Source organism: Ursus americanus, chromosome 24 (assembly GCF_024610735.1).
Source record: "Ursus americanus isolate L20-20 chromosome 24, mUrsAme1.1.p, whole genome shotgun sequence".
Taxonomy (NCBI): domain Eukaryota; kingdom Metazoa; phylum Chordata; class Mammalia; order Carnivora; family Ursidae; genus Ursus; species Ursus americanus.
In genome coordinates, this window is record NC_142150.1 from 37390576 (window position 1) to 37417184 (window position 26609).

Sequence of the window (26609 nt, forward strand, 5' to 3'; positions counted from 1 at the left end):
GGTCTGAGCTCAGGCTGAGGAGCCTCCACGTCAACCATATGGCGCCAGGACGGGAGTGACCACGGATCTGTGTCCTTCCCTGGCAGAGAGAAGCGCCTGTCCGTCTGGAACTGGCTGGCTGGTTCCTCAAAACAACTCTGTGTGGTTTCTCGAGGCCCTAGATTGCACTTTTAGTCCATTCTGTGTAGGTAGTGCTTGACAGAGGTCCTTATACATCCTTCCTTGCCCGGAATCACGAGACCGATGACCTGGGAAGAAGGGCCCTGATGCCAGCCAGCGCTCTCTTCCCTGGGCAGCCAGGCGAATCCCAGTCCCTGTTTTGCCTCTCAGCAGGGTCCGTGATAGCAGCTTTGCAAAAGTGGGATCCCAGGAGGAGAGCTTCTTAGATCAAGGAAACCGTACCACCCAAAATTCTCAATCTTATTAGGTGTTGAATTAAGGCCATCATTGCTAGGGACAGAAACCCAACTCAAACCAACTTTTGCAGATCGGAAATTATTGGGTCACAAAACCATAAAGTCCTGGGAGGCGGGTGGTAGCACAGCAGTATTCAAGGCCTCATCCTCCTTATTTGACTCTGCCCTTCCTTTTGTGACATCAAAATTCCTTTCAGCAGATAGTCTCAAAATTTCTATTTCAAATCTGGAGAGAATGGATCTGATTGGCTATGGTGATCACCACTGCCCCTATTGGGCGAAGCTTCCTCTTTCTTGCTGCCTCCTGGCTGCCAGGTAGCCTTGGATCAATGACCCTTGGGCAAGGTCAGTGATCACTCCTAGAGCGCAGAAGGGATCATGAGGAAGGCAGTCTCAGCTACTGACTTACCTGAGGGATATCATGGTTGGTTTTTGCAATCATCTCACTCTGAATATAGCGTCAGAGCGGCTCCAGTTCAGAGCAGCTGTCAGAAAGCTGGGTGAAACTGTTTCTGAGGGGTCCGGACGAGAGCGGATGACCTTCATTTTGTGTCATAAACTTTCTGTGCTATATAATTTTTAATCTGTGCGTATGTTACTTTGGTCATAAAAAATTAGAAAACACAGGGCTCAGACAGTTGAACATCCAACTCTTGATTTCAGCTCAGGTGGTGATCTCAGGGTCGTGAGAGATCGTGATCTCAACTGCGAGATAGAGATCGAGAGAGAGAGAGAGAGAGAGAGAGAGAGAGAGAGATCGAGCCCTGCATCCGGCTCAGCGCTGGGCAAGGAGCCTGCTTGGAATTCTCTCCCCTCTTCCTCTGCTCCTCCCCCCTTCGCTCATGCACACATGCATGTGCACTCTCTCTCTAAAAAAAAAAAGAAAGAAAAGAAAAGAAAAAATACTACTGATGGACTAACTTGAGTTTATATTCTGCAATCCTTCACTCACTGGTACTGTGTTGGCAGGTGAAATAGGCACGTGATGCTTGGAGCGAGAGTGGTCATCTTGACCTGTGAATTGACCATGGGTTGGAGGCCATACCTGGAGGCAGGACAAAACAGAAGGAGGCTGAGCCCTGACATCCATCGCCAGGCTGCTGGATGCTCACCTCCAGACTTTCACGAGAGAGGGAAATAAACCACCTTGGGTAAGCCACGCTTGTTTGGGGTTTTCTGTCACTGGTGCCCTTTAGGTGTTAGACTCTACTTCCAGAAGGCCCCTCTTGTACCCCCAAGACTGGGTAAGTGCCCCCTTGTCTGTTCTTTAAACACCCCACACTTCTTCTTTTCTTAGCATTTACTACATTTTTGTGTAGCTGACCATGCACTCCCCCTGGATAGTAATTTCCATAAGGACAGGCAGAACCTATTTTATACACCATTTTCTGCAAATGCTAGAAACTCCTAAAACAATGACAGTAATAACTTGTGAAGGTGACAGACGCAATGATTCCACCCAGGGTGTTGAGGGGAAATGACAAACTGACTGCTGCATACTTTCCTAGTCAAACGGGTCATTGCCAAGTCATCTGGGTTTGGGGGGTGGGGGCGGGGCTGGCCCTCTTGAATAACCAAAGATGGAAAATTAGGGCAAAGGAGGGAGGGAGGGAGGGAGGAAAAAGGGGCAGGAAATTCGAGTCATCTGAGGCAGCTGGCACTGGAAGAGGGTGCCCTTCCTACTTTGTTTCCGCCATTTTTCCACTCCTGGCTCTTTTCGGCTCCCCCGGGCTCTAGCCCACCCCCTTTGGTCCTGGCGTCCTGTCATTGACACTTACGTCCCTATACCGTGCCTCAGTTATACCCAACTTCATTCACATTTCAGAGCGACCCTGATACACACAAAAGAGGAGAGAGAGCGAGAGCAAGACAAGACAGCTCCTTATTCTTCTCTCATTCGTTCATTCCCCATTCATTCACTGCCAAGAACTACAGATACCAAGGTGAACAGACACCATCTCCAGCCTCAGGGAAGTTACATTCTTGGTTGGAACTGGAGAGGACACAGGAGATCTGCGTTCCCCAAGATTTCTCAGTCCTTCAGATGATCAAGAACAAAAAAACTGCAAATTGAAATATTCATTGTGTTTCCTCTCTACCCCCTTCTACAAAGTGTTTGTTGTTTGTTTGTTTAACTCCTCAGCACTGGGTCTTGTTATGCCCGTTCATTGGATGGAGAAGTCATGTCCACGGAAGTGAGGAGCGCCAGACAAGTAGGTCAGAGTTTGAGGTGGAACAAAGAAGATATTTGAGCAGCTGAGGTATTGGGGGGTGAGGATTTGGGAACTGGTTGGAAAAGCAGTTTTTAAAGGAAGTGTCGCCCTGTGGTACACAGGACCCCCAATTCAGTCTTCAGGAGATCTTTAGTGAAGACTTTGTCTTATTTTTTTCTGGACTTGCAAGTCAGATTGGTCTGGCTGGTTTTCACTGGGGCTCCTTCCTCCTGGCTCCCCCTCTATGCTCAGCAGTTCTGCCTGTATGACCCAGAAGAAATTGTGCCACTGAGGCAGGGGCTGGTAGCTGCCAACAAAGTTATCCACTCTCTGGCTTTCCTTAAAAAATAGAGTATATTTTATTTTACAGCAATGTGCCCAGTAGCTAAAAAAAAAAAAAAACCCTGCATTTCTCAACCTCCTTTGCTGTTAGTAATGACTGGGTGACTAGGGGTACTCGGTTGGTTAAGCATCTGACTCTTGAGCTCAGCTCAGATTTTGATCTCAGGGTCATGAGTTCAAGCCCTGCAGCAGGATCCCACTGGGATTAGAGCCTGCTAAGTAAGTAAGTAAATAAATAAAAACTGGGTGACTTTGTGATATAAGCAGAAGGATTGAGAAGAGTTACTTGGAAGGCTGTTTAAAGGAGCTGAGTCAGCTGGGAGGTGAGTCCTTTTGCCTTCCTCACCTTCTTCTTAGCTGCTGCTTCAATTTCAGATGTGATGGCTGGAACTCCTGCAGCTATATTGGACCATGAGGTGACCTAGAAAGTAGAAACCATTCAAGCTCTGGATAGCCTACCCTCAGACCGATTTAAGTGGGAGGGGGGGAATCAAGTTTTATCTTTTTACGGTTACTTTAGGTTTTTCGTAATGTATCCAAACTTAAACCTGATATGGTTATGGTTAATATGGTACTACTTTATTATTATTTGGTTGGGTTTGGTAAATGAATTTATATTTTACAAATTTCTTTCCTTTATTATTTTATTAAATTTACACAGAAACCACACACACTCTCTTTTGTCAATGCAAAATTGTGATTATAAACATACATGCTTTCTTAAAGTATAGCTTTTGGATTTTTTTCTTTTCATTTTTTTGCCCAGGATTTCCCTACTTATTAACAGCCTAGTGTATGTCCTCTCATATAATCTCATCCAAATCTGAATCTACTGACTGAAAGAGGCTGAGGGGCAGGGTGGGGAGAAGCAAAGAAAAGTAAAGTATAGGCATGTGAATGAAGGTGGAGACCATTATTGCTTGCCATAAATATTCTAGCTGGATCACACTTCCCCACCGCTGTCCAGCCCCCGCCCCAGGATTGCATGACTGTGGAATTTACTTCAGCCACTGCAATGTGCACAGAGGTTACTATGTGTCACTTCCAGGTAGAAACCTTCACAAACCAGAGTCCAATTTGCCACCCATCCCTTTCCCTTTCATCGAGAGGGCACATCCATCAGCTTTTCTCCCTGCATGACTGTGATGAGCAGGGCCCCCTGCCAGGCCATGTCAGATGTGAGTGAGCAATAAATCTGAGTTGTGTTGACCCACTGAGATCTGGGGGTTGTATGTCTTCACAGTGTAACAGCTGATCTGCACTGAACTAGGAGAGCGTAACAGGGGATGTTAATTGTCTCCTTCTTCCTTTAGTAATCAAACTCCTAGTCTAGGGCCACCCAACTAACAAGTACATTTCCTAGTCTCTCTTTCACCTAAAAGTACTCCTGTGACTTCATTAGAGAAAATAAGATATAAGTGGAAATAATATTTACAACTTCTGGCTATGTCCTTTAAGAAATGGGGTATATCCTGCTTCCCCTTCTCTACTTCCTGCTGGCTGGAATGCAGATGCAATGGCAGGAGCTGGAGCAGCCACACTAGACCAAGAGACAAATATCATATGTTGAAGATGGCAAAGCAGCAAGAAAAAATTTGAGTCCCCTTCACTAGGGAGCCACCTGGAGTATTACATGAGAGAGAAATGAAATTGTATTTTATTTAAGCCTCGGTTATTTAGGCTTTGGTTACAGAAGCTGAGCCTGTAACCTAATACCCAACCCATGTGTTAGCCTTGTTTTGACAATTAGAGTGTGGAGAATAAAAACCATATCTCCTGGGGCGCCTGGGTGGCTCAGTTGGTTAATTCTGACTCTTGGTTTTGGCTCAGGTCATGATCTCGTGGTTGTGAGATCAAGCCCTGCATCAGGCTCCACACTGACCATGGAGTCTGCTTCAGATTCTGTCTCCCTCGGCCTCCCCCTCTTTCATCCCCTGCACCCCCCCCCCCCACTAGCTTGTATGCTCTCTCTTGCTCGCTCTCTCTCTCTCAAATGAATAAATAAAATCTTTTAGAAACCAAATGTCCTTCCATGGACTTAGGAATGAGTCAAGTGAAATCCTGGCCCTCCAGAACATGTGGTCTAGCGGGGGTTTCAGAAAATCAAGCAAGGGCAAAGCCACATGGCAGAGAAAACTTCAAGGTGCTCTTATTTCAAAGTTGCTCTCAGAGAAACCAGTGAGGGGCAGGGAAAGAAGGACCCGGAAGGGACCAAGCGAAGCCTGGGTTCTGCACAAGTCCCGTGGCGGGAAGCTCAGCCTGCTCCCACAGGGGGTGCTGGAAGGTAAATCTGGCCAAGGCAGGGGAGCTGGGCTGTCACGTGGCCACAAGCTCCTCTGAGAGCTGCCCTGTGCCCACGGGGCCATTGGAGTAGATCCTCCCAAGACAGGTCACAGGTGCTACTAGAAACAAAAGCACACCAGAGCCGGGGACATGCAACCTCAGGTAACGTCGACGTGTCATATACCCCCTGCTCTCACCAGCGTCGGCTCAAGAATCCCACCAAGGGGAAGAGCCTCTTCTAGACTCTAGAGTGAGCCGTTCTGGCGAACTAGGGAGGGGCCATCAGCTGGAGCAGGGGTGCTTATCACCGGGGCGCCTGGGTGGCTCAAGTCGTTAAGCATCTGCCTTCGGCTCAGGGCGTGATCCCAGAGTCCTAGGATCGAGCCCCACATCAGGCTCCTCCGCTGGGAGCCTGCTTCTTCCTCTCCCACTCCCCCTGCTTGTGTTCCCTCTCTCGCTGGCTGTCTCTCTCTCTGTCGAATAAATAAATAAAATCTTAAAAAAAAAAAAAGGAGTGCTTATCACCCCAGTGTTTAAATCCCCCCACCCCCACCCCCATGTTCACACACACACACACACACACACACACCAGTTTTTTAAGAGCAAGAAGGAGGCATGGTATGATAGCTGATGAAGCGCTCAGCAAGCCAGGCTCAGGCTCCAGCTTGGGCCCCCAGGAACTTCAAGCCTTGGTCTTCTTGCAGCTCCCCCCACTTCCATCCTCACCAGCCTTAGGATGGGCCATGATAAGCCCCGGTCAAACACAGCTCCCCAGGTCTGAGGGCCAGCTGGTGTCAGAATGAAAGGACAGCCGACAGCCTCTCCTCCAGGCAGCAGGGCCCAGGCAGACCCCACCAGGGGAGGGGAGGTCAGGCAGGTTCCGGCTAGAGGCCCACAACTCAACCCGTTCGCCCCAGGCCGGACAGCTCCCCAGAGCCAACATCACAGGGAATGGTGGGGAGAGGCCCAAGTCAGGGAGAGATCGACTAGGCCTCAGACGTGGGCCTCACCCTGCCTCTGAGCTCCAGTCCGTTTTGTCACTTAGTGGCCTTGGTCCGGGGTGACCTTGGCCAAGTCCTTTCTGTTCTCTGGGCCTTGATTTCTCATCTGTAAAGCCAGAGATGGAACCAGATGGCCCCTCAGTCATGACATTGCGCTAAGAGACAGCTCCCTCTTAACCCCTAAGTCTTGGACAGGCTTCCCACATACAGCAGTCTAACAAGTATGAACTTAAGTCCAAAATACATGATCAACTTTATGTAATATTCACGTAACACCTACCAAGAGTTGAAGCACCCTACACATGTGAACGCATGAGGTCCTGTTTTTATTTCCTATTTATTTATTTATTTATTTATTCAAGATTTTATTTATTTATTTGACAGAGAGAGAGACAGCCAGCGAGAGAGGGAACACAAGCAGGGGGAGTGGGAGAGGAAGAAGCAGGCTCCCAGCGGAGGAGCCCGATATGGGGCTCGATCCTAGGACTCTGGGATCACGCCCTGAGCCGAAGGCAGACGTTTAACGACTGAGCCACTCAGGTGCCCCTATTTCCTCTTTAAAGATGGTGACAGGTGCCTGGTTCGGTAGAACAAGGGACTCTGGATCTCAGGGTCCTGAATTCGAGCCCCACGGTGGGCATAGAGCCTACTTAAAAATAAACAAATAAATAAGATAAATAAAATAAAATAAAAATAAAATAAAATAAAATAAATAAAGATCGTGAACAGGAGGCACAGAGAGAGGAAGCAACTTGTCCAAGTTCACGCAGCGAGTCAAGGCCAGGCTAGGATGTGAACGCAGTCCATCTGGCCTCTAGCACTGTGCTCCTAACCGCTCTGCTCCCTCCTTCTGTAAGCAACGTTTCATTTCCCTAGCGCAAGTGCAATCTTGTCTCCCTTCCCAGCCACAGAATCCAGTGAGATTTGCAGACTATTGTGGGGTCAGGAACAAATGGGGGTGGGGTCCAGACGACATGGGGATCACCCTTACAGTTAGAGCTCCCCCAGCGATGGACGGTGACATGCCAATGCCCTCTGTCTCTGGCCAGGTCACACAGGTGCCCCTCCCAGGGCCAGCCCTCAGGGGTCCCACCAGCTCCTCGGAAGGCCACCCGCTTAGCACCCACCTACCTACAATCACTGTCTCTCTCTGCAGAGCTGAGCGGGTGCAGAACCGGCCTCGGCCCTGCACGGAAGCCACCAGCCCCTGTGTCCCCTAGAGAGGGCCTCCCCCTCCTTTCCATCCTGGCATCTTCTCCTGTGCCCACCCACCCACCAGCGGGCGCTCTCGTCTAACTTCCTCTCCCAAACCGGGGCTGGGGCGGGAGTTTTCTTCGGGATGGCTCTGCAACAGGGCAAAGCTGTCCTTCCTTCTCTCCTGCTGCTGTGAGAACAGGAAGGAAATTAACATTTCCAAATATTACACACACGCTCCTTTCCGTGCAAAGTGCTTGGCAAATAGTTCAAGTAACAGGAGAAGTTGATAACAGAAGGTGTTACAAAATTCAAGTTAAATCTGTCTTCCCACAGTTTAAACTTGGTCCCGTTCCACTGAGAATATTCGCCATAGAGTAAAGTCTAGTCCCTCGTTTTGGTGAAAACCTTTTGGATTTGAGATTGGTCCTTCCACCTCACGGAAGTCTTGAGTTTCCAGGGTCAACAGCCCCCCGGGACGTCTGTGTCCTCTCCCTCTTCCCCGTCGTCCCCTCCCTCCAGAGCCGCAACCTGTCCGCACACTCCCCCACCCGCTTCCACAGCCCCCCTGCTCTGTCTTAGGTACTCCCTTCCTCTTAACCTCTTCCTGCTCTTGCAGCTTCTCCTGGTCAGGCCTCCTTCGCTCTCCGCGGTCTGACATCTCCCTCACCTATGCGGCGCTCCCCATCACGCCTGATAAATTCCACGCTCTTGAATGTGGCGTTCAAGGCCCACCTGTGGCCTGGTCTTTGCTCTCCTTTCCCAAGTGGGTCATTAGTGCTATCCTCCCAGATTTTTCTAGTCTTCATTCTCAATACATGCTGGATTACACTGCCATAGTCCCTTGTGGCCGTGTGACTTGTTCAGACCAATGAAATTCGAGCAGTAGTGGCACGTGTCACTCCGGGCAAGTGCTGTGACAGCCAGCGTGCGAGCTGGCGCATGCCCTGCCCCCACCAGTGGCACTTGCTGATGGCGAAGTCTCCATCGGTCTGCGTCCCCGAGTGGGGGCGTCTCCAATCACAGCCCCACATGCTCTGTAATGGACACACAGGAAGACCAAGAAAGAAACATTATTTTTAAACGGGGGGGTTGTTTGTTCCTGCCCATTCTGACTGATATAATGTGTCTCTTGGACCTATGACCTTTGCAATTCCACCTTGCCTGGCTACCGACCACTGCTTGGGTTCACAGGGATGCCGAGGCTGCCCTTGTTGACTGCCATTCTCTGCTCCCCATGCCCACTCAGCAAAATCCTCTGATCCGTTGAGACTCAGTACAGTTGTCACTTCTACCGGGAAGCCTTCCTAACTTTCCACCCAAGTCAGCTGAAGGGAAGGAAAAATTCTTCTCTACCCTCAAGGTCTTCTAGACGGACTAGGAATTCAACTTACATGAGATAGACTAACAGGAGAAAAAAAATCCTAAAGATTTATTACATGCACTCAGAGGCCAAATAATGAAATTGGCATCCAAAGAAATGACCCAGGCAGGCAGTTTTTATACTTTTTAGACAAAGAAACAATAAATCTGTGAGGAATTGACAGGACAAAGAAAACTTAACTTCGGGAGCTTTGATTAGGAATTCTAAACAGGATTTGGGCTCGGGGTAAATTAGTAAAAAGTAACAAGGCTCATTTAGACAGCCTTCTTGGATCTAAATTTCCCATCGCCGGCGATGAGGCTCTCTTTAGCTCCTAGTACAGGACAGGTACCTCTCACAAGGGAGATCTCTTTTCTGCTTTCACGGGGACAGAGGAGGGTGAGTGTCCTTCTTGCACAGACCATCTGTTAAGTAACTTCTATTTAAAATAATATGCCAGGGCGCCCAGGTGGCTCAGTAGGTTAAGCTTCTGACTCTTGATTTCAGCTCAGGTCATGATCTCAGGGTCGTGAGATCAAGCCCTGCGTCAGGCTCCACGCTTAGCACAGAGTCTGCTTGAGATTCTCTGCTCCTCCCTGCCTGCTCTCCCGTGTGTGCTCTCTCTCGCTCTAAACAGGGCAGTGTTCACTGAAAAGAAGAGTCTCTAACATATCTAATAATTATGCCCTCCATCTCCCATCCCTCCCCGCCTGTCCCCTGCATTGTTTCCTGACCCCCATGCCCAGCATGAATTGGCAGCAGAATAGTCAAGAGCGTGGAATTTGCAGTCGGGCAGACCTGGGTTCAAATCACGACTCTACCACTCACTAGGAGCCATATCTCCTCAAGGGAGTGCTTGAGTCCTCCGAGCCTCAGTTTCCCCATTTGTAAATTGGGAACAATCTCGACCTCATAAGGTGTCCATGGGAAGCACATGGGAGAGGGTATCTAGCATCTACGGGACTCCTTGAATGAGTCAGGCTTGGGGACTGGGAGAGTAGAGTGGCCACAGAAGGCCTTGCTGAGGAGGGGACAGCGGAGATGACAGCTGAAATGTGGAGAAGGAGCCGGTCATGCAAAAGGCTGGGAGAAGAATATTCCAAACAGGGAAGAGCCCTTGCAAAAGCCCAGGGTAACCGAATTCCATAAATGGCCACTTTTCCACCTCCAGTCTTCCTCCCACACCTGGATGTCCCACAGCCCACCAGGGGCATCTAGGCCACATGGCACCCAGCATGACCTCGTCGCATACTTCACCTGCGCGTTACCAGCAAGGGGCTGCCGCAGGCGGAGGCGGGAAGATCAGGGCGGTACTGCCAAGTGGGCTCTAGGCCCCGGGCCGTGTGGATACGCTGGCTATCACTGGGGGCTCAGGGGATGTCACTGCCACCAGCAGAGGCTCTGAGTCTCAGTTTGCTTGGCCTCCCGGGTGGAACTTCTAGCACACTGATAGGGCCACGAGGAAAGTAAACGCTCTTGTCTAATCTTCCCCCGTGTGATCATAGGGCCTCCAGAGGTAGCCACTCCCTGGGCAGAATCCAGGTCCTCTATTCCTTCTCCGAAGGCGGCCATGGGGCATCAGCATCAGCACCCGCCCCCGAGGCCTACTGGCTGGAACTCAACTCGCAAGCGTTGGAACCGAGGTAATGCCCAGCCTGTCCTTATGGGTCTGCCCTGTCCTCCAAACAGATCCACACAGCACAGTCCCACAGAGCATGAGCGGTTCCATCCCCCATCAGGGCCCTCAAAGCTCCAAGGTCTTTCCTGAGCATCAGACAAGGTCCTTGGCCACAGGCTTGTCGGAGCCTCCGGACTTGGCAACGTATTCCCTGAAGAGCGAATAAGACATTGGGCCGAAGTTGCCAAAGGCTGAGCAGAAATGGTTCATCGCTCTGAATTCAGGCCCGTGTGTGCAATCCAGCAGGGCCAGTGTCGCATGCACGAGGAGGGGGAGCCGTGGTGCTGCTGAGCTGGATTGAGTCAGGTGTCAAGACGGCTTCCTGGTGCCGCTCCAGCTGGGGCTGGGCCCACTGTGCCTGGCACCTGGGAGAGCCAGCTCCCCACGTCACTTTCCTGCTGCCCCAAGAGGCAGGGCTGGTGACAGAAGCCGGCCAGACTCAAGGAGGAAGAGGAAGGACCTCAGCTCGGACCTGCGGGCCTCTGAGCGTTGCCCACGGAGGCGGGCAGCAGCGAGCCTTCTCCGAGCTGTCCCGGCTCAGAGCCCTCCCAGCCGGACGACCGGACACCGGGAGCCCCAACGCTTCGCTAACTTCCCTTGCAACTTTTTGGTAAGTGACACTTCCCGGCCTCCCATTTCTTCCTCTCTAGAATGAGGGCACTGGACTTGTTCCAGGGAAGCAGCCAGTCCAGACTGCGTGCCAACACTGGTTAGAGTGACAAGTGGCTGGGGGTGCACGTTGCTCGGACCTCGAGGCCACATCGGGCGCCCAGATTGCCTGGCGGTGTCTGCCCTGCACTCGGGGTGGGAGGGGCAGAGCAGGTGCCCTGTAACTGAAACCCATGAGCTGGAGGGCCTCTGGGCCCCATCCTGTGGAACATTCTGCCCCTCGGAATCTGTGGGCTGAAATCAGGTAGTTAAAAGCAGATGTTACTGACGGGAAGGTTGTGGATGCTTCAACAGAAACCCAGGTCAGGCTGATGAATCACCTCTCCTAAAGGAATGAATGCCAGGAAAAGGACTCTGGGGACAAGATGCGACAGGAAGGTCGCTAATCAGACAATATTTTAAATGTTTTGGATGACCAGCCCTCTTGCTGTCCAGCTTGAGAGGATGCCGTCAGCAAGGGACTAATTGCAGGGCCACCGAGTGTGGCTGTCCCTCTTCCCCGTAACTCACTCCAGCAGGGCAGGACACCACCTCCAGCATTTACTGGGAGACCCAGGGGGGCTGGACCCCTGGTCGATACCTTTCTTTCTCCAGGGCTTCTTCCACGTCCCTCCTGGGTCCTGCACAAGCCGGCCCCTCTCTGTTACTCCCTCCCCCCCTTCCTTTCCAAATCTCCCCCCACTCCCACCGCTGCACCCCCAGACTCCCTCCCTACCCTGGCCTTTCCCTCACCCTGCAGATGGCACCAAAGAAGAGGGGTCCAGGGAGGGGGGTGCCCAGTTGGGTTTTTCCTAAAAAGGTCTTCATCCCTTCCACATCCAGGCCCTGGCATGGTTCCTCAAAGTCTCAAGCTGGATGGTCAAGCAGCCCCGGGTAAGAGGGAAGGGGGCAGTTCTCGGGGGAGAGCTGGAGGGATACGCGGCAGAACCTTCCAGTGACTCAGTCAGAGAGGGCCCATCCACATCTGCTCTTCTTGGGCCCCTTGGGGTAACACTAAAGGCAGAAACTTCAAAATGCAAGTTTTCAAACTTCTGATCACACAAAATATTTCAAACCTAACAAAAGTAAAAAAGGATAGTGTCACGAACCCCACAGTACCATCACTCGGCGTCAAGAATTACAACACCACTTCCGAGTGTTTCATTATGACCTCACCGTAATGAAAGACCACACACTGGAGGCTGGAGACCAAGACCAAAGCGCCGGCCAATTCCATTCCTGGTGAGAGCCCCCTTCTTGGCCCGCAGACAGCCGCCTTCTCACTGTGACCCCACATGGTGGGGAGATTGAGGACAGCTCTCTGGGGTCTCTGCTTTAAAGGCACTAATGCCATCACGAGGGCCCACTCTCACGGCCTCAGCTAAACCCAACTCCCTCCCCACCAGCCCACCTCTAAATACCATCGTATTGGGAGTTAGGCTTCAACATATGAATTGGGGGGCAGGGAGGGAGACAACTCAGTCCACAGCAATTACACAAATCTTTGTTTTATCTAGACCCCCATTTAAAAAAAAGTTCTTATTCATTAATTTTTGCTGGTGCATTTTAAGGCACAGATTACCATTTCATTTTAAGACTTTATTGTACATCTCCAAGAGGTAAGGATTTTAAAAATATATGTAGCCACAATGCTATTGTACCCCAAACAAAATTACCAATAACTTTAATATCATCTCACGTCCAGTCCATGTTCAAATTTCTGTAATTCTCTCAAGAAGCCTTTTAATGGTTTATTGATTTGAATTAGGGATGAGGATCTTAAGAATATAGACATGTGTTGTGTTTGGTTGTTGTTTATTAAGACTTTTTATGTTTTTTTCTTTTTTTTTTTTTTTTTGCTTAAAGAGTGGGAGTGAGGGGTGCCTGGGTGGCTCAGTGGGTTGAGCATCCATTGATTTCGGCTCAGGTCATAACCCCAGGGTTGTGAGATCGAGCCCCGTGTCGGGCTCCGCACTCAACAGGGAGTCTGCTTTTCTCCCTCCCCCCTTCCCCTGCTCTCTCTATAAAATAAACAAATAAATCTTTAAAAAGTGGGAGTGGGTGGGGGTCACTTATCTTATAGAATGTCCCAAGTGTTGGGTGCAGATGATGCTTCCTTGTTCCTTTATCTACGTACTTCCTAAAGACTGCTAGTTAGATTCAGACTTAAGCTGAAAAACTTTTACAGTTCCACGGATCTCTTACCACATCATTTCAATAGGCACATAATTGATAGATGCTAGGGTCGATCAGTGGGTCCTAATGTGATCAACTTCATCTGTTGGACTTCGCCCTTCGACCTCTCATCGTATGGGTCCAATATCCACTGAGCCTCTTCCCCTAGATCCTTTGTTTTATTAGAAACTGCGAAACAGTGATTTCTTCATTCTGCCATTCCTTCTGGGTTTACTTGCTAGAACTCTTCAATAAAGAAGAACTTTCCTTCAGCATTATTTGTAGTTACCTGAAATATACCTGAAATATTCGCTCAGACAAAAACAGCATAAATATTGATGATTATTTCCCTTTCTCTATCCATGATCAGAATCACGACTTGGTGCCCTAGCAATCCTCCACGACAGCAAAGGAGACACTGTATAATGTACGGAGCTCGTGGCTTTCTGTATATTTAATCTGTTTCAATTGAGTTGATGTGATGCTCAAATTGTCCCACTTGTGGCCACTGGAAGCCTCTTCCTACTGATTCCCGAGCCTTTGCAAGGACTCCAGTGATCTTTGGAGGCTCCCAACTTTCTGCACCTTCGAGACATCCTCGGCCCCTCCTGCACATTTCTTGGCCCAGCGCTGGAATCTGTCATCTCTTCCCGAATCCCCAATCCTCTAGTGGTAAATGGTATCTAGAGGCCACAAGCTGGGCCTCAGGGTACTCCATGCTATCATATTATCATGGCTTCTAGGTTTTTCGGCTGCCAGAGCCAAGAGATAGAGTCAACTCGTGAACAGCACGGGTCTGAGCTATGCGGGTCCGTGTACACATGGAATCTTTCCAGTACATACGGTGCAGCGCTACCAATGGATTTTTCCCTTCCTCATGAACTTCTGAATAACATTTTCTTTTCTCTCCCCACCTTATTGTAAGAATACAGGACATAATACACATACCATACACAGTATGTGTTAATCGACTTTTTATGTCATCGGTAAGGCTTCTGGCCAACAGCAGACTGTTAGCAGTGAAGTTTTAGCGGAGTCAAAAGTTATATGGGGATTTTTGGCAGCCTGGGGAGAGGGGGTCAGTGCTCGTAAACCCCACATTATTCCACAGTCAACTCTACATATTTTGTTAGAAAGAGAAAAATAATCAGTACAAACTTAGACTTCCAGTTCAAGTTTTAAGACCGCGGGAGTTTTATTTAACTTTTTGTTGTGGACTTACGTCTCTTTCTTCTTCCACTGAAAGCCTTGCATCAGGACAACACTGGCATAATTACCTCCTTACTGGCTTTAACCTCTCACTTCGGGGTTTCAAAATAACAGTGGCAACATCACCAATAATAAGGTTACTAGATGCAGTTCCAGATTTCTTGGTTTTTTCCTTGTTGTCATTGTTGTTTATCCTTGGAAAGTACCCCCCACTCTGTGAACGTGGAGTCAAAATTCGGCATTTTAAAGCCACTTGAGGGGCGCCTGGGTGGCTTAGTCGGTGAAGCGCCTGGCTTGGGCTCCGATCATGATCCCAGGGTCCTGGGATCAAGCCGTGTCAGGCTCTCCGCTCAGTGGGGACCCTGCTTCTCCCTCTACCGGCACTCCCCCTGCTTGCGCTCTCTCTCTGAGTCAAATAAATATATAAAATCTTTAAAAAAATAAATAAAGCCACTTGAGGCCATATTTTGCTCTGTGTGGCTATGTCACCAACTTGATAACCATTGGGTTCATTTGTTTTATTTTATTTTATTTTAAAGATTTTATTTATTTATTTGACAGAGAGAGACAGCCAGCGAGAGAGGGAACACAAGCAGGGGGAGTGGGAGAGGAAAAAGCAGGCTCCCAGCGAAGGAGCCTGATGTGGGGCTCGATCCCAGAATGCTGGGATCACGCCCTGAACCAAAGGCAGACCCCTAACGACTGCACCACCCAGGTGCCCCTATTTTATTTTATTTTTTTAATGAGCAGAGAGCCCCATGCAGGGCTCAGTCCCAAGACCCTGAGATCATGACCTGAGCTGAAGGCAGACGCTTAACTGACTGTGTCACCTAGACACGCCAGGTTCATTTATTTTAGTTCTCAATTTCGAGGGATGTCTTTTTGATCAATGGATTCCGTAAAACACTTACCTGGCTGCAAAGTCAAACTAGAAAACAAGGAAGGTCTCGCTTCTATCCCTGCCTTTCCCCATTAATACCTAGTCTTATTAGTCCTGGGTTTCTCCTTGCTCTGATTCTTATTAAGAACATGTATGTCGTTGTAGGTAAAAGCAGCAAGCTACAAATACTGTACTCTTCTGCCCCCTCCTTTTTTTTTAAACAAACAATATACCCTGGAGACCTCAACCATCTCCTTGTTTTTCCCACCTACATTATACCCAGTTGTGCGGCCCGCACTGCAGCTTACCTGACTGATGTCCCCGGTTGTCGGTCGCCTCGGGCACGCTGCTAATTTTTTGCTTTTGCAAATAACGTTGCAGGGCAGAGCTGGTGTGTGCATCCTTTAAAAAAAATCACAGGCTCAAAATGGCATCACTTCGGCCAAGTCCCCAGGCCAAGCTTAATACATCATCTAACTGCAGTTTCAACCTCCCCCAGAAATGTAATCTTAACTGGTCAGTCAGGAATTTTTCTACCCGCGCCAGTGAGTCTGCCAAATGGGCCATCTCCATCCCCTAAAGGAAGACGAGGTGATCTGCGTGATAAGACCGCTTGGTTTCCCACCCCAAGGGAAAGCAGCCTCATCTGGAAAATCTTTTTCTTTTGCTGGTAACTTTCTTGCCCCACCCTCCTTCCATGAATAGTTTCCACATTGTGCCAACGCCTCGGGACTTCCCCTCTGTTTGCTAGAGAGGATGCTGCCCAAGCCATAAATTGTCTACTAAAGCCAATTAGATCTTTAAGATTTACTTGGTTGAATTATCTAACAGTAGTTTTCTATTTTTCTCAAAATGTATCTTTGGATTAGAATCCTAGAAGTAGAATCGCTACATTGAAAAGGGGCGTGTGCGTGCGTGTGCGTGTGTGTGCGCGTGCGTGTGTGCGTGTGTGCATGTGTGTGCGTGTGCGTGCATGTGTGTGCGCGCGCGTGTGTGCGTGTGTGTGTGTGTGTCATTTGCTAGATGCCGTCAAATCCCTTCCATGAGGTTGGACCACCAAAGCTAAATTTTAACAAAGTGGAGAATTGAGGGGTAAGATGCAGCCCCCCCCTTCCATCCGCCACCCAGGCCTGGGGACCAGGCCAGCGTGTTCTCAAGGGTCAGGCCGGGACAGATCTCGCAGAGGAACACCAGGGTCCCCAGCAGCCCCGGAAGGAGCCGTAAAATGCCATTCTCCTCACTTTGGCTGGAATGATACCAGTTGAACGGGCAGCCCTGTTCACCTCAGGCTGAGCAGCAGCTCTGGATACTCTTTTTTTTTTTAACCTTCTTTGATTGACAGCCTTAAAAATTAATTATTCCTTTCTGCATTTGGTTTGGCAGCCAAAATCGTTCAAGGTATGGATCCCATGGGAGAGCTATGTCAGGTGCTCAGCAAATGGAGTTTACTGGTAAGTTTGTTGGTTGATCTGACCCTGGTGGTCTTTCTTTACCAATGCAAGGAAAGCTCGTGTGGCTAGGATGCATTCAGTCTCTTATTCGTCCAACCGGCGTGAACTGAACTCCCCCTCACTCTGAGCTCTCCTCCAGAAATAAAACCCTATACAGCCTACATGTTGATTCCAGCCCACGTTGCTTGAGGTCTGGCTCATGCTATGTTTGGGGGTCTGTTTTTTGCTTTTGTCTTTGTTTTTGTTTTTTAAGAAAGTAGTTGCTTACATTTGAAGATAAGGATTTCACATAAATATCCAGACTCTAACATCTCTTGAAAACATTGCCCGTCTGGCATCACCAGCCAGACATGGCAACTGCTGGCAGGAGCAGGATAGAAACTGCCTCCTTGACTATGGACTATGAGAAACAAACTGAGGGCCACAGAGGGGAGGGGGGTCGGGGAATGGGATAGGCCGGTGATGGGTGGTAAGGAGGGCACGTATTGCATGGCGCACTGGGTGTTATACGCAACTAATGAATCATCAAGCCTTACATCGGAAACCAGGGATGTACTGTATGGTGACTAACATAATATAATAAAAAATCATTATAAAAGAAAAAAAAAAAAAGAAACTGCCTCCTTGTGGTGGGGCGTGAGCCTCCCCGTGTCCATGATGCCGTCCAGCCGTTCCAGTCATCTCCCTCACCTCCTGGATCATGAGTTTGTGAGTCCTGCCCTCGACTGCAAGCTTCCTGAAGGCAAAGACCACTAGTGTCTTTTTGGGGGTTTGTTTGTTTGTTTTTGTAATCTCTACACCCACCGTGGAGATCAAACTTACAACCCCCCAAGATCAAGCGTTGCCTGCTCTTCCAACTGAGCGAGCCAGGCATCCCGAGGACCACTTGTGTCTTATCAGACCTTGACTTTGCAGCATCCAGCCCAGGCCTCAGCACACAGTGGGTCCCCAGTAAGTGTTTGTTGTATGAATAACAGGTCTCTCGGATGCACGCGTCACATCTCTTCTAACATTAAAATTATGCAACTGTGCAAAGCAGCATCATGGGTGCCCCTGGTCTGTGCCATCGCACCGCCTAAAGTCGCCTGTATGCCCGTGTGCTGTCCTCGGTGTCTTTACGGCGACATTTGACACCTCCCCCCCTTCCTCCTAGCAATCTCCTCTCCAAATGACGATAGCAATGCATCCCTCACGGGCCCTGGGAAGAGCACACGAGATCAGGAAAGTCAAGCATAGCACCTGCCACTTATTTTTAGCACGTTATTAGCAGCACCCTTATCTCCAAGATAGGAAGAGTCTCCCCACTCTTCGTTAGAATTTATGGTTGAGGATTATTTGTTTGGTTAGGCTTTTTTTTTTTTTTTCAGCCAAGCCCCAAGGAAGAGATCACAATAGAAATCTCTGTATTCTGTGAATTTTCTAAATCCCCTCCTCACAAACACTGACGGGGGTAGAGATCTTATCAGAGAGGGTCATATGTCTTATCAGGTCCATTTAGCAGCCCTCAGGGGCACAGCTAAGGCAGGTCGGAGCACATATAACAAGCCACTCATGCTGGCCATTGCATGCTCAGAACCCAAGAAGACAGCATGAAGTGGTTTGGGGTCCTCGCGCTGGTGGCCCTCTCAGAATGCTTAGTCACGTAAGTACAGGGACTGCAGGTGGCATCAGCTCTCTTTCTGGGCTCCTTCTTGCCTTCTTATTCTTCTGCTCATTCATGGGTAGAGAAGAGACTATAATCATTCCCAGACTCTTAAAGTTCAAGTTTCCATTTATTGATCAGTAGCTTACTACGTGCACTGTGGGGTCCAGGTGTCTTGAGGCAGGCCTGCAGGGTTGTTCAGCTCCAGGAGTGCCAATCATATCAGGAGCCTTATGAAATGGTGCCCCTTGGAATTGTGCAGTGCACAACCTTTGCAACTGTAGGGATGGTCCTATCTAGGAACAGCATTTCTCCCGCATTTGTTTCTAGGTCTCCTCTCTGCTGTCACTCCATTTTCCTATGTATATGTCTCTGTCCCTTTGGATGTCTCTCTGCATGCAAAACTCTTTTTTTCTCTGCCCTCTTAATTTCTCTAATTTATTCCCCATCACCTCACTTCCTTCATAACCCCTCTCTTCTGGTTGAACCCTGGAAAAAGATCAAGAGGACAACTGGCAGGCCCAGTTTTGCCTCTAACAAGCAGTGTGACCATAGCCAAGTCACCAACTCCCTATAAAAACAGGATGATGATTTCCATTCTACCTCCCTCCCAGGGCTTCTTTGAGAAAGACACAGTAAGATGACAGTAGCAATAGTGACAACTGCCATTGTCAAGACCTCTTATAGGTCAGGTGCATGATAGCCGTCATTTTGCTTCACACCCCAAACGTTCTACATGAGGGGGTTCTTCTCATACCGCCTTTTTACAGGTGGGGAAACTGAGGCACAGAAAGTCCACATGGCTTACCCAAGATGACACAACAGAACCGGTATTCAAACCTAAGTTTATTACCGTAGTCTTTCCATTGTGATGGGCGGCCTGTCCCGATGATAAGATGACATCATAAAAATGTTTGGAAAATACGCGGTAGGATGTAGCAGTTACATTGTAACACGGGGCAGGCGAGCTCACTGTCTCTCATCTGTTTCTCTTTCCCAATGCTGGCTTAAAGAATCCCCCTGACAAGGATCAAGTCCATCCGAGAAAACCTCAGGGAGAAAGACAGGCTGAAAGATTACCTGGAGAAGCATCCTTACAACCTGGCCTACAAGTTTCTTGAGTCTGGAGACCCGGACCCGGGGATACATTATGAACCCATGAGGAACTACCTGGATGTAAGTGCTGGGGGGGGGGGTTCTCCAGAGCATAGTGCTGGGGTTCATCTGTGGGTGTGAGCAGGGGTGCTGGGGCTCCTGCAGGAAGAGACACGGGAACGGGGACCCCATCCCCAGAGGAGAAGGCACCGCCACCCTCAACTCCTGGTCTGCGGTGACCAGGTCCAACGACGAGCAGGTGGCAGGTAAGCATCCACTTTAGCATCAACGATACGTCAGTGGGCTCCTGTGCGCCCCGGCACTTGGCTTGAGGGATTTTGTTCTTTCTGAACTAAGCAAATCGCTGAGTTACAGTGGGAGGGTGAGCCATGTCTGCTCCAACGACAAAGCCCACTTTTGACACCCCACACAGAGGAAGTTCAGCCTCCACCGCCCCAAGAATGACACCAGTAAAAAAGCTATTGAGCGCCCACAGTTATCATTATTGTTAACACAAGGTCTCGTCTCTTCTCCAAGAATGCATAGCCCAGCCTGAGAGACAAGCAGAAAGCAAATGAATGTCAAGTAAAAGGGCCAACTGCATGGTATTAATATTATGTTTTGAGTTTAGAGGAAGTGGTCTGGGGTGACCCAGGGGGGCTGCCGAGAGGAGGAAGCACTCAAGCTGGGCCTTGAAGGGTGGAAAAGATTTAGTGAGCAGCAGGGGGACACTGAAGAGCTTTTCAAATGGAGGCACTGGCCTGAGTAGAGACTATAAGGTAGAGTGGTTGAAAGCTGATTTCAGGAGACACGAGACACCCGATGGAGCCAGGCACCCTGGGGGTCAGGGAGGACTCGGGCAACCCGCCTTAACCATCCCTTCCCGGCCCCTGCAGCTGGCCTACGTCGGCACCATCAGCATTGGAACGCCCCCACAGGAGTTCAAGGTCATCTTTGACACGGGCTCGACTGACTTGTGGGTCCCTTCCATCTACTGCTCCAGCCCAGCCTGCAGTGAGTGCCTGCACCCCCGTCCCGTGCCCCCACCCTGTCCTCTGCCCTTGGCAGGCTAACAGATGCTCACCTCCTGTGTCTGCAGCTAATCACAACGTCTTCAACCCTCTGCTGTCCTCCACCTTCCGGATCTCGGGCCGGCCCATCCACCTCCAGTACGGCTCCGGGAGGATGTCAGGATTTCTCGCCTATGACACCGTTCGGGTAACGTGGAAACCAGAGTCTGAGGAAGGCTGGCCCGGGGAACAATGACAACTTATATAGGACCAAATGTAGGGTCAGCTGGGAACACCTGTCTTTCCCAAAGTCCCCCAGCAGCTGGCTGACTGCCTGTGGGGCTGTATCCCTAGGGAGATAGTGCCTCCCGCTGACACAGGGACTCCTAGAGTAGCTAACCCAGAGGATGGATCATCGTGCTGGCGGGGCTGGGGGCGTGGATTTGCAGCTCCTTTCCCCTTGGTTAGCTCAAGACTGATTTTCCTGGGAACAGGGAGAGGTGCAGGAAAACTGCCCACTTTTTTTTTTTTTTTAAGATTTTATGTATTTATTGGACACAGAGAGAGCACAAGCAGGGAGAGCAGCAGGCAGAGGGAGAGAGAGAAGCAGGCTCCCCGCTAAGCAGGGAGCCCGACGCGGTGCTCGATCCCAGGACCCTGGGATCATGACCTGAGTTGAAGGCAGACACTTAACTGACTGAACCACCCAGGCGCCCCAACCGCCCACTTTTATATTCTCAGACTGTGCCAAGCACGGTGCTGGGTGCTTTCGTTGTGAGAACTTGTTTGATCCCACACCAGCCCTACGTGGCGGGCACTGTTACCGCCATCAGGCAGATGGGTGACCTGAGGGAGACTGAGTGCCTTTCCCAAGGTCATGCGCCTGTTAAGTGGCAGAGCTGGGATGCGAAGCAGGACTCACACAGATGGGGGATGTCTTAGGGGAAAGGGCAGAACTGATATGAGGTCTCTGGGGGCTCCAGGCACTCAGGCAAAGAAGCAGGGGCCACAGAAGTGGGGGGGGGGCTGAAAAATGGGTCCTTACCCCTGGGGGCCTCTGAGACTCTAATAAAAACTATGGGCTGTCTCCCCTAAAGTGCCTGAACACACACACACACACACACACACACACACACACATACACACACACACACACACACAAAAGCATACTTTCCAGGCAGAATTTTCATAAGAGCTCTGATGGCATGTGGTGTAACAGGCTTCCCTCCTTGAGCGGACATAGAATCCACAATGAATTGCAATGAATTCACTCCATTTCTGTCATCAGAGCATAGTCATGCCCAAAAGAAGACCATCCTCCTCTCTATTCCTTTTGTCCTCAAGTGGAAACAATTTGGTCGCACTGTGAGTCTGTTTCCTCACCTGTAAAAAAGGGATGACATCAGCAGGAAAAGCAGGTGTTGGTTAAAATCCACAGGGTCCACGCAGACAGCACCCATATCTCTGGCTTGTCACAGGCAGCTGAGGACCCGAGGGCACAGCCACACCTCGGTTTTTCTCTGTGCTGTTAGTGGCATCTCCCAGCCCAGCCCCACTTTCCAAACCTCTCCTTAGCAACACCCTCTTCTCCCACAGTTCGGGGGCCTTGTCGACGAGTCCCAGGCCTTTGGCCTGAGTCTGAGGGAACCCGGCAAGTTCATGGAATATGCAGTCTTCGACGGCATCCTGGGCCTGGGCTACCCCAGCCTCGGCCTCGGAGGGACCATCCCCGTCTTCGACAACCTGTGGAGACAAGGTCTCATTTCCGAGGAGCTCTTTGCCTTCTACTTGAGCAAGTAAGTCTGGGTTGCACGATTTGTCCAAATCAGCTGTTAAATGCTTCCAGTTACATGAAAAATTGCAGACTACTTGATCCTGAGGTTTCTTGAGAGATAGCCTCGTCCAGGGTCAGCAAACTATGGCCTGGGGGCCCTATTTGGCCCACCACCTGTTTTTGTAAATAAAGTTTTATTGAGACACAAGCATGCTCATTTGTTTCCATCTCGTCTGTGGCTGCCATGGCTCTACAGCGGCAGCATGGAGCAGTCAGAAACTATCACGCAGGCTGCCAAGCCTAAAATCATGGTGACCTGGCCCTTTACAGGGAAACTCTGCTGACCCCTGTAGTCCAAGTCCCTCATTTGACCGGGGGGAACTGAGTCTCAGAAGGGAGCTTTGCACAAGATTGCCCAGGCAGGTGGCCACAGACAGGCTGCAGCAAAGGCCTCTCTGAGCTGAGGCCTCTGTGATGGGAGAGAGCCAGGCTTCGGAGGCCAAGTCCCAGGTAGAGGGAAAAACCCATGCGATGGTCTGAAGGAGCACCCAAGGCCCAGCGAGGGAGCCAGTGTGGCTGGAGCACTGGGGGAGGAGGGGGTGGGAATGGAGCCTGGCAGGGAGGCAGGGGCAAGGTTCCCCTGGGGTTCTGCGCCATGTGGAAGTGGAGGCCTCTGGCAGGGGTGAGGCAGGGAAGAGACATGATCCAAATTCCAGTTTTGAAAGCTCACCCTGGTTGTGCACTGGAGAATGATGCAGTGGAGTGGAGGCAGGGAGGCCAGAGAAGAGGCTACAACAGCCTCTTTAGGAGAGAGAGGGTGGCAGCTTGGTCCAGGGAGGTGGAGGGAAGAGGAAGAACAATGTAGAGTCAGGATATATGTTGGAAGAAGATTTGCCCATAGATTTGCTCTGGAAGGAAGGAGAGGGGTCGGCAGAGACGTGTCCCCCCTCACTAACATCTTGCATGCTCCCAGGACCTACTAACGTAATTTGCGAGAACAGCGCAACATGAAAATAGGAGGCCCCTTGTTTTACAAATATTAGGAATTTCAGGACAGGGACAGCAGAGAGGTAGGACCTTGCTGAGCATGGGGCCCTGCAGCCCGCACCCTGTGTGAGCTTTTCTGAAAGAGGACAGGCCAGACCTCTCTGGCTGGCGTGGCCTCCAACTGCATAGCCAAATGCACGATCACTGAAGGGGACTGGCAGAGGTGGTGGTCAGAGCCCGCCCTGCAGCCAGACTGTCCAGGTTCAATCTCGGTTTCATGGTCCATTAGCCAGGCCTCAACCCCTCCGTGCCTCAACCTTCCTATCTGTAGAATGGCGAGCAGAGGAGTGCCAACTCCACGGGGCTTTGTGACATGTGGACAAGTGAGCCATGAGAAGCGCGCCCTTAGACGGTGCCTGGTGTGGTGCTGAGCTTGAGAAAAGCAAACCCCCCCTTCCCCTCACAATGAGCCCTTCCTCCCCTTCCCCCCTCAGAAAGGAGGAGGAGGGCAGTGTGGTGATGTTTGGCGGTGTGGACCACTCCTACTATAGCGGAGACCTCAACTGGGTGCCTGTGTCCAGACCCTTCTACTGGCAGTTATCCATGGACAGGTAAGCCCGTCCTCTAAGGACAGCCCCAGGTGGTGCCCACACACGCACGCGCACACACACACGTACGCGTGCGCACACTCACACAGACACATGGGCACACGCACACCACCCGCAGGTTCTAATAGCCCCACGCCCCCTGACAAGGTCCTGACCAGGGAAGAGGGCTCAGGCTTGGCTCTTGGAGCATGAGGAGAGGGGAGGGGAGGCGTACAGGTCTGGGGAACTGAATTCTCTCTGGGAAGAGGCAGCAGACAGAGGTCTGCACCCACCTGCTGGGGGAAGGCTAAGTGAAAAGGGGGATCAGGGAGAATTCTACCAATCTGACGGGGTCCCTAGCACACTGGACTGTCGGTTTGAAAGCAAGGAAAGTCCTGGGCAAGCCAAGATGGCTGGTCACCCTAGAGAGAAGCTACCCAGCAGTGGAGAGAGGTCAGCTTCATTCCGGAGGCCTGAAAGCAAATCATGCAAAGATCCCACCCCACCCCCCCACCTTAGCCGGGGTACACGGTGGGGCAGAGGCCCTGACAGAGATAATCAGAAAGCTGGCAATCGACCTGAGCACAAGGAGGCAATAACTAATGGGATTCTGTGTGATACCAGCAGACAAAAGCTTAAAATGTCCTTTGGAAGCTTCCATAGCCCGTGTCTTGGCCCCTGGGCTAGCTCAGGCATTGTCTGGCCGGGGGCCCTGGCATCTGAGCTGGAAGCTGGTGGAGAGCAGCCTGTGGTCCCCTTCCTGCCATTCTGAGTACCTGCTGCCCAGGAGAACTCCAGCTTCACTGCATGGGTCCCCTAATAAGCCAGATACCAGATACAGGTCTCTTGTCCCTCCCTCACTTACTGGTTCATTCATTCATTCAACAAACATATGTTCAGCATGTGCTGTGCTGGACACTTGAAGGAGGAACTGAGGGTAGAAATTGCTCTTACAGAGCTCACTCCCTAACAGGGCCGATGTACATGAAACAAGTCACACAAATAGTGAATTACCACTTTGATACATGCCAGAAATGAGTAAAAGTACGCCGAGGTGACCAAGAGAGGAGGCTGATTGAGTCTGGGGGCAAGACTTCCCTAAAAAAGTGAAAGTGAAGCTGGAACCTGAAAGATGAGGAGGAATTAGCCAGACAAAGGGAGCGGGGATGGTTCTAGAAAGGCGTACCGGCATATGCAAAGACCTTGAGGCACAAGAGAACTTGGGCCATTCAAGAACTGAAGGAAGTCAAAGAAGGTCAGTATGATCAGAAGAAAGGGAAACAGCTGGCAGGCATGAGTTGAAGGGCTGTTCTGGAGACAGCCAGGGAGGGGGTGGTAGTGAAGGGAGCCCCCAATGTGATCCCGGTACCTGCTTTATCTCCCTGTCTCTCAGCATCTCCATGAACGGGGTGGTTATTGCTTGTGATGGTGGCTGCGAGGCCATTATTGATACTGGAACCTCATTGCTGATTGGCCCATCTGACATTGTCTTCAACATCCAGAAGATCATCAATGCCAACCAGTCCTACAGTGGCGAGGTGATGGGTCATGCTGCGGGGACACTCTGGGGCTCTCCATACATAGAAGGATCAGCTGGGTCAACCTCTTTCCCTCTTTCTCTGACAGTACATAATTGACTGTGACGGAGTCAACACTCTGCCTGACATCGTCTTCACCATCAATGGCATCAACTACCCAGTGCCAGCCAGTGCCTACATCCGGGAGGTGACGACTCAACCCTGGGGCCTGGTGCTCAAATCTGGGACTTGCAGGAATGTGGGATAGCACCCGGGAGGAGGAGGCCCCCTGGAGGCTAAGCCACACCATTGCAGATGCTGCAGGGTGGCCACGCAGGGCTGGCCTAGAGCGGGAAGGCTGTCTAGAGAAGGCAGAGCTCAGTCTTAAGGAGCCCGGGGCGATGAGGAGAGAAGGAAAGGCATTCTCTGCAGAGGGAACAGCCGGAGCGTGAGTCACAGGAAGGACACAGCAGAGTGTGAGGAGAGCCGCAGGCAGTTCTGGTTCCTGGATGGGCAGCCCACTTCTGCAGCTGCTCAGAGAGCCACCTGGCTCACGGGAAAGGAGGGCGATCCAGCGGAGAAGGGCTGGCTGTTGGGGGGGGGGGGGGCTGCGGGTGAGGGCTCGGGCTGACTGGTGAGTTTCTGTCTCCCCCAGGGTCATCAGGGTACCTGCTACAGCAACTTTGATGAAGGCAGAGGCGGCTCGTTCCTCTCCGACTTCTGGATTCTGGGCGATGTCTTCCTGAGGTTGTATTTTACCGTCTTCGATCGAGCGAACAACACGATTGGCCTGGCTCCAGCAGTGTAAACGCCGGAGCTGCTTCAGAACGCAACGACACGCCCACTCCAAACACACACACACACACACACACACACACACACACACACACACTCACTTGAGGCACTCCCGCTCAGGGGCCAGCCTGAACTCTGGGGCTCTGTGAAGCCCGGCTCTCGGTGGAGAATAAAAGACCTCATTTTCCATGGTGCTGAAATGAACAAGCGCCTCTCTTTGGATCGGGGGAGGTGCATCAGAATCAGGCAGGACTCCAGAATCGAGTATGGAACCCCCCCCCCCCCTCCGTGAGAGAAGCCCAACGCCTGCTGGCTTCAACGAAGAGGGAAACTACTGGAAGGCTCCTGG

General features: G+C 50.8%; 1 protein-coding gene and 1 long non-coding RNA gene across 2 annotated transcripts; one reads left to right on the plus strand and one right to left on the minus strand.

Moving 5' to 3' along the window:
* Positions 1–8022: 8022 nt before the first annotated feature.
* Positions 8023–20785, minus strand: LOC148107880 (uncharacterized). The gene is made up of 3 exons (XR_015721440.1): positions 20675–20785; positions 15711–15804; positions 8023–8486 (listed from the first exon to the last, which is right to left on the minus strand). It is a non-coding gene; the product is annotated as an uncharacterized LOC148107880 (long non-coding RNA).
* On the plus strand, positions 18434–26441 carry LOC123784999 (pepsin F-like). Its single transcript, XM_045786532.2, has 9 exons — positions 18434–18495; positions 19509–19671; positions 20487–20604; positions 20690–20808; positions 22197–22396; positions 23856–23972; positions 25342–25486; positions 25575–25673; positions 26121–26441. Exons 1-9 carry the CDS (start codon positions 18443–18445, stop codon positions 26271–26273), a joined length of 1167 nt encoding a protein of 388 aa, XP_045642488.2. The 5' UTR covers positions 18434–18442; the 3' UTR covers positions 26274–26441.
* Positions 26442–26609: the final 168 nt, after the last annotated feature.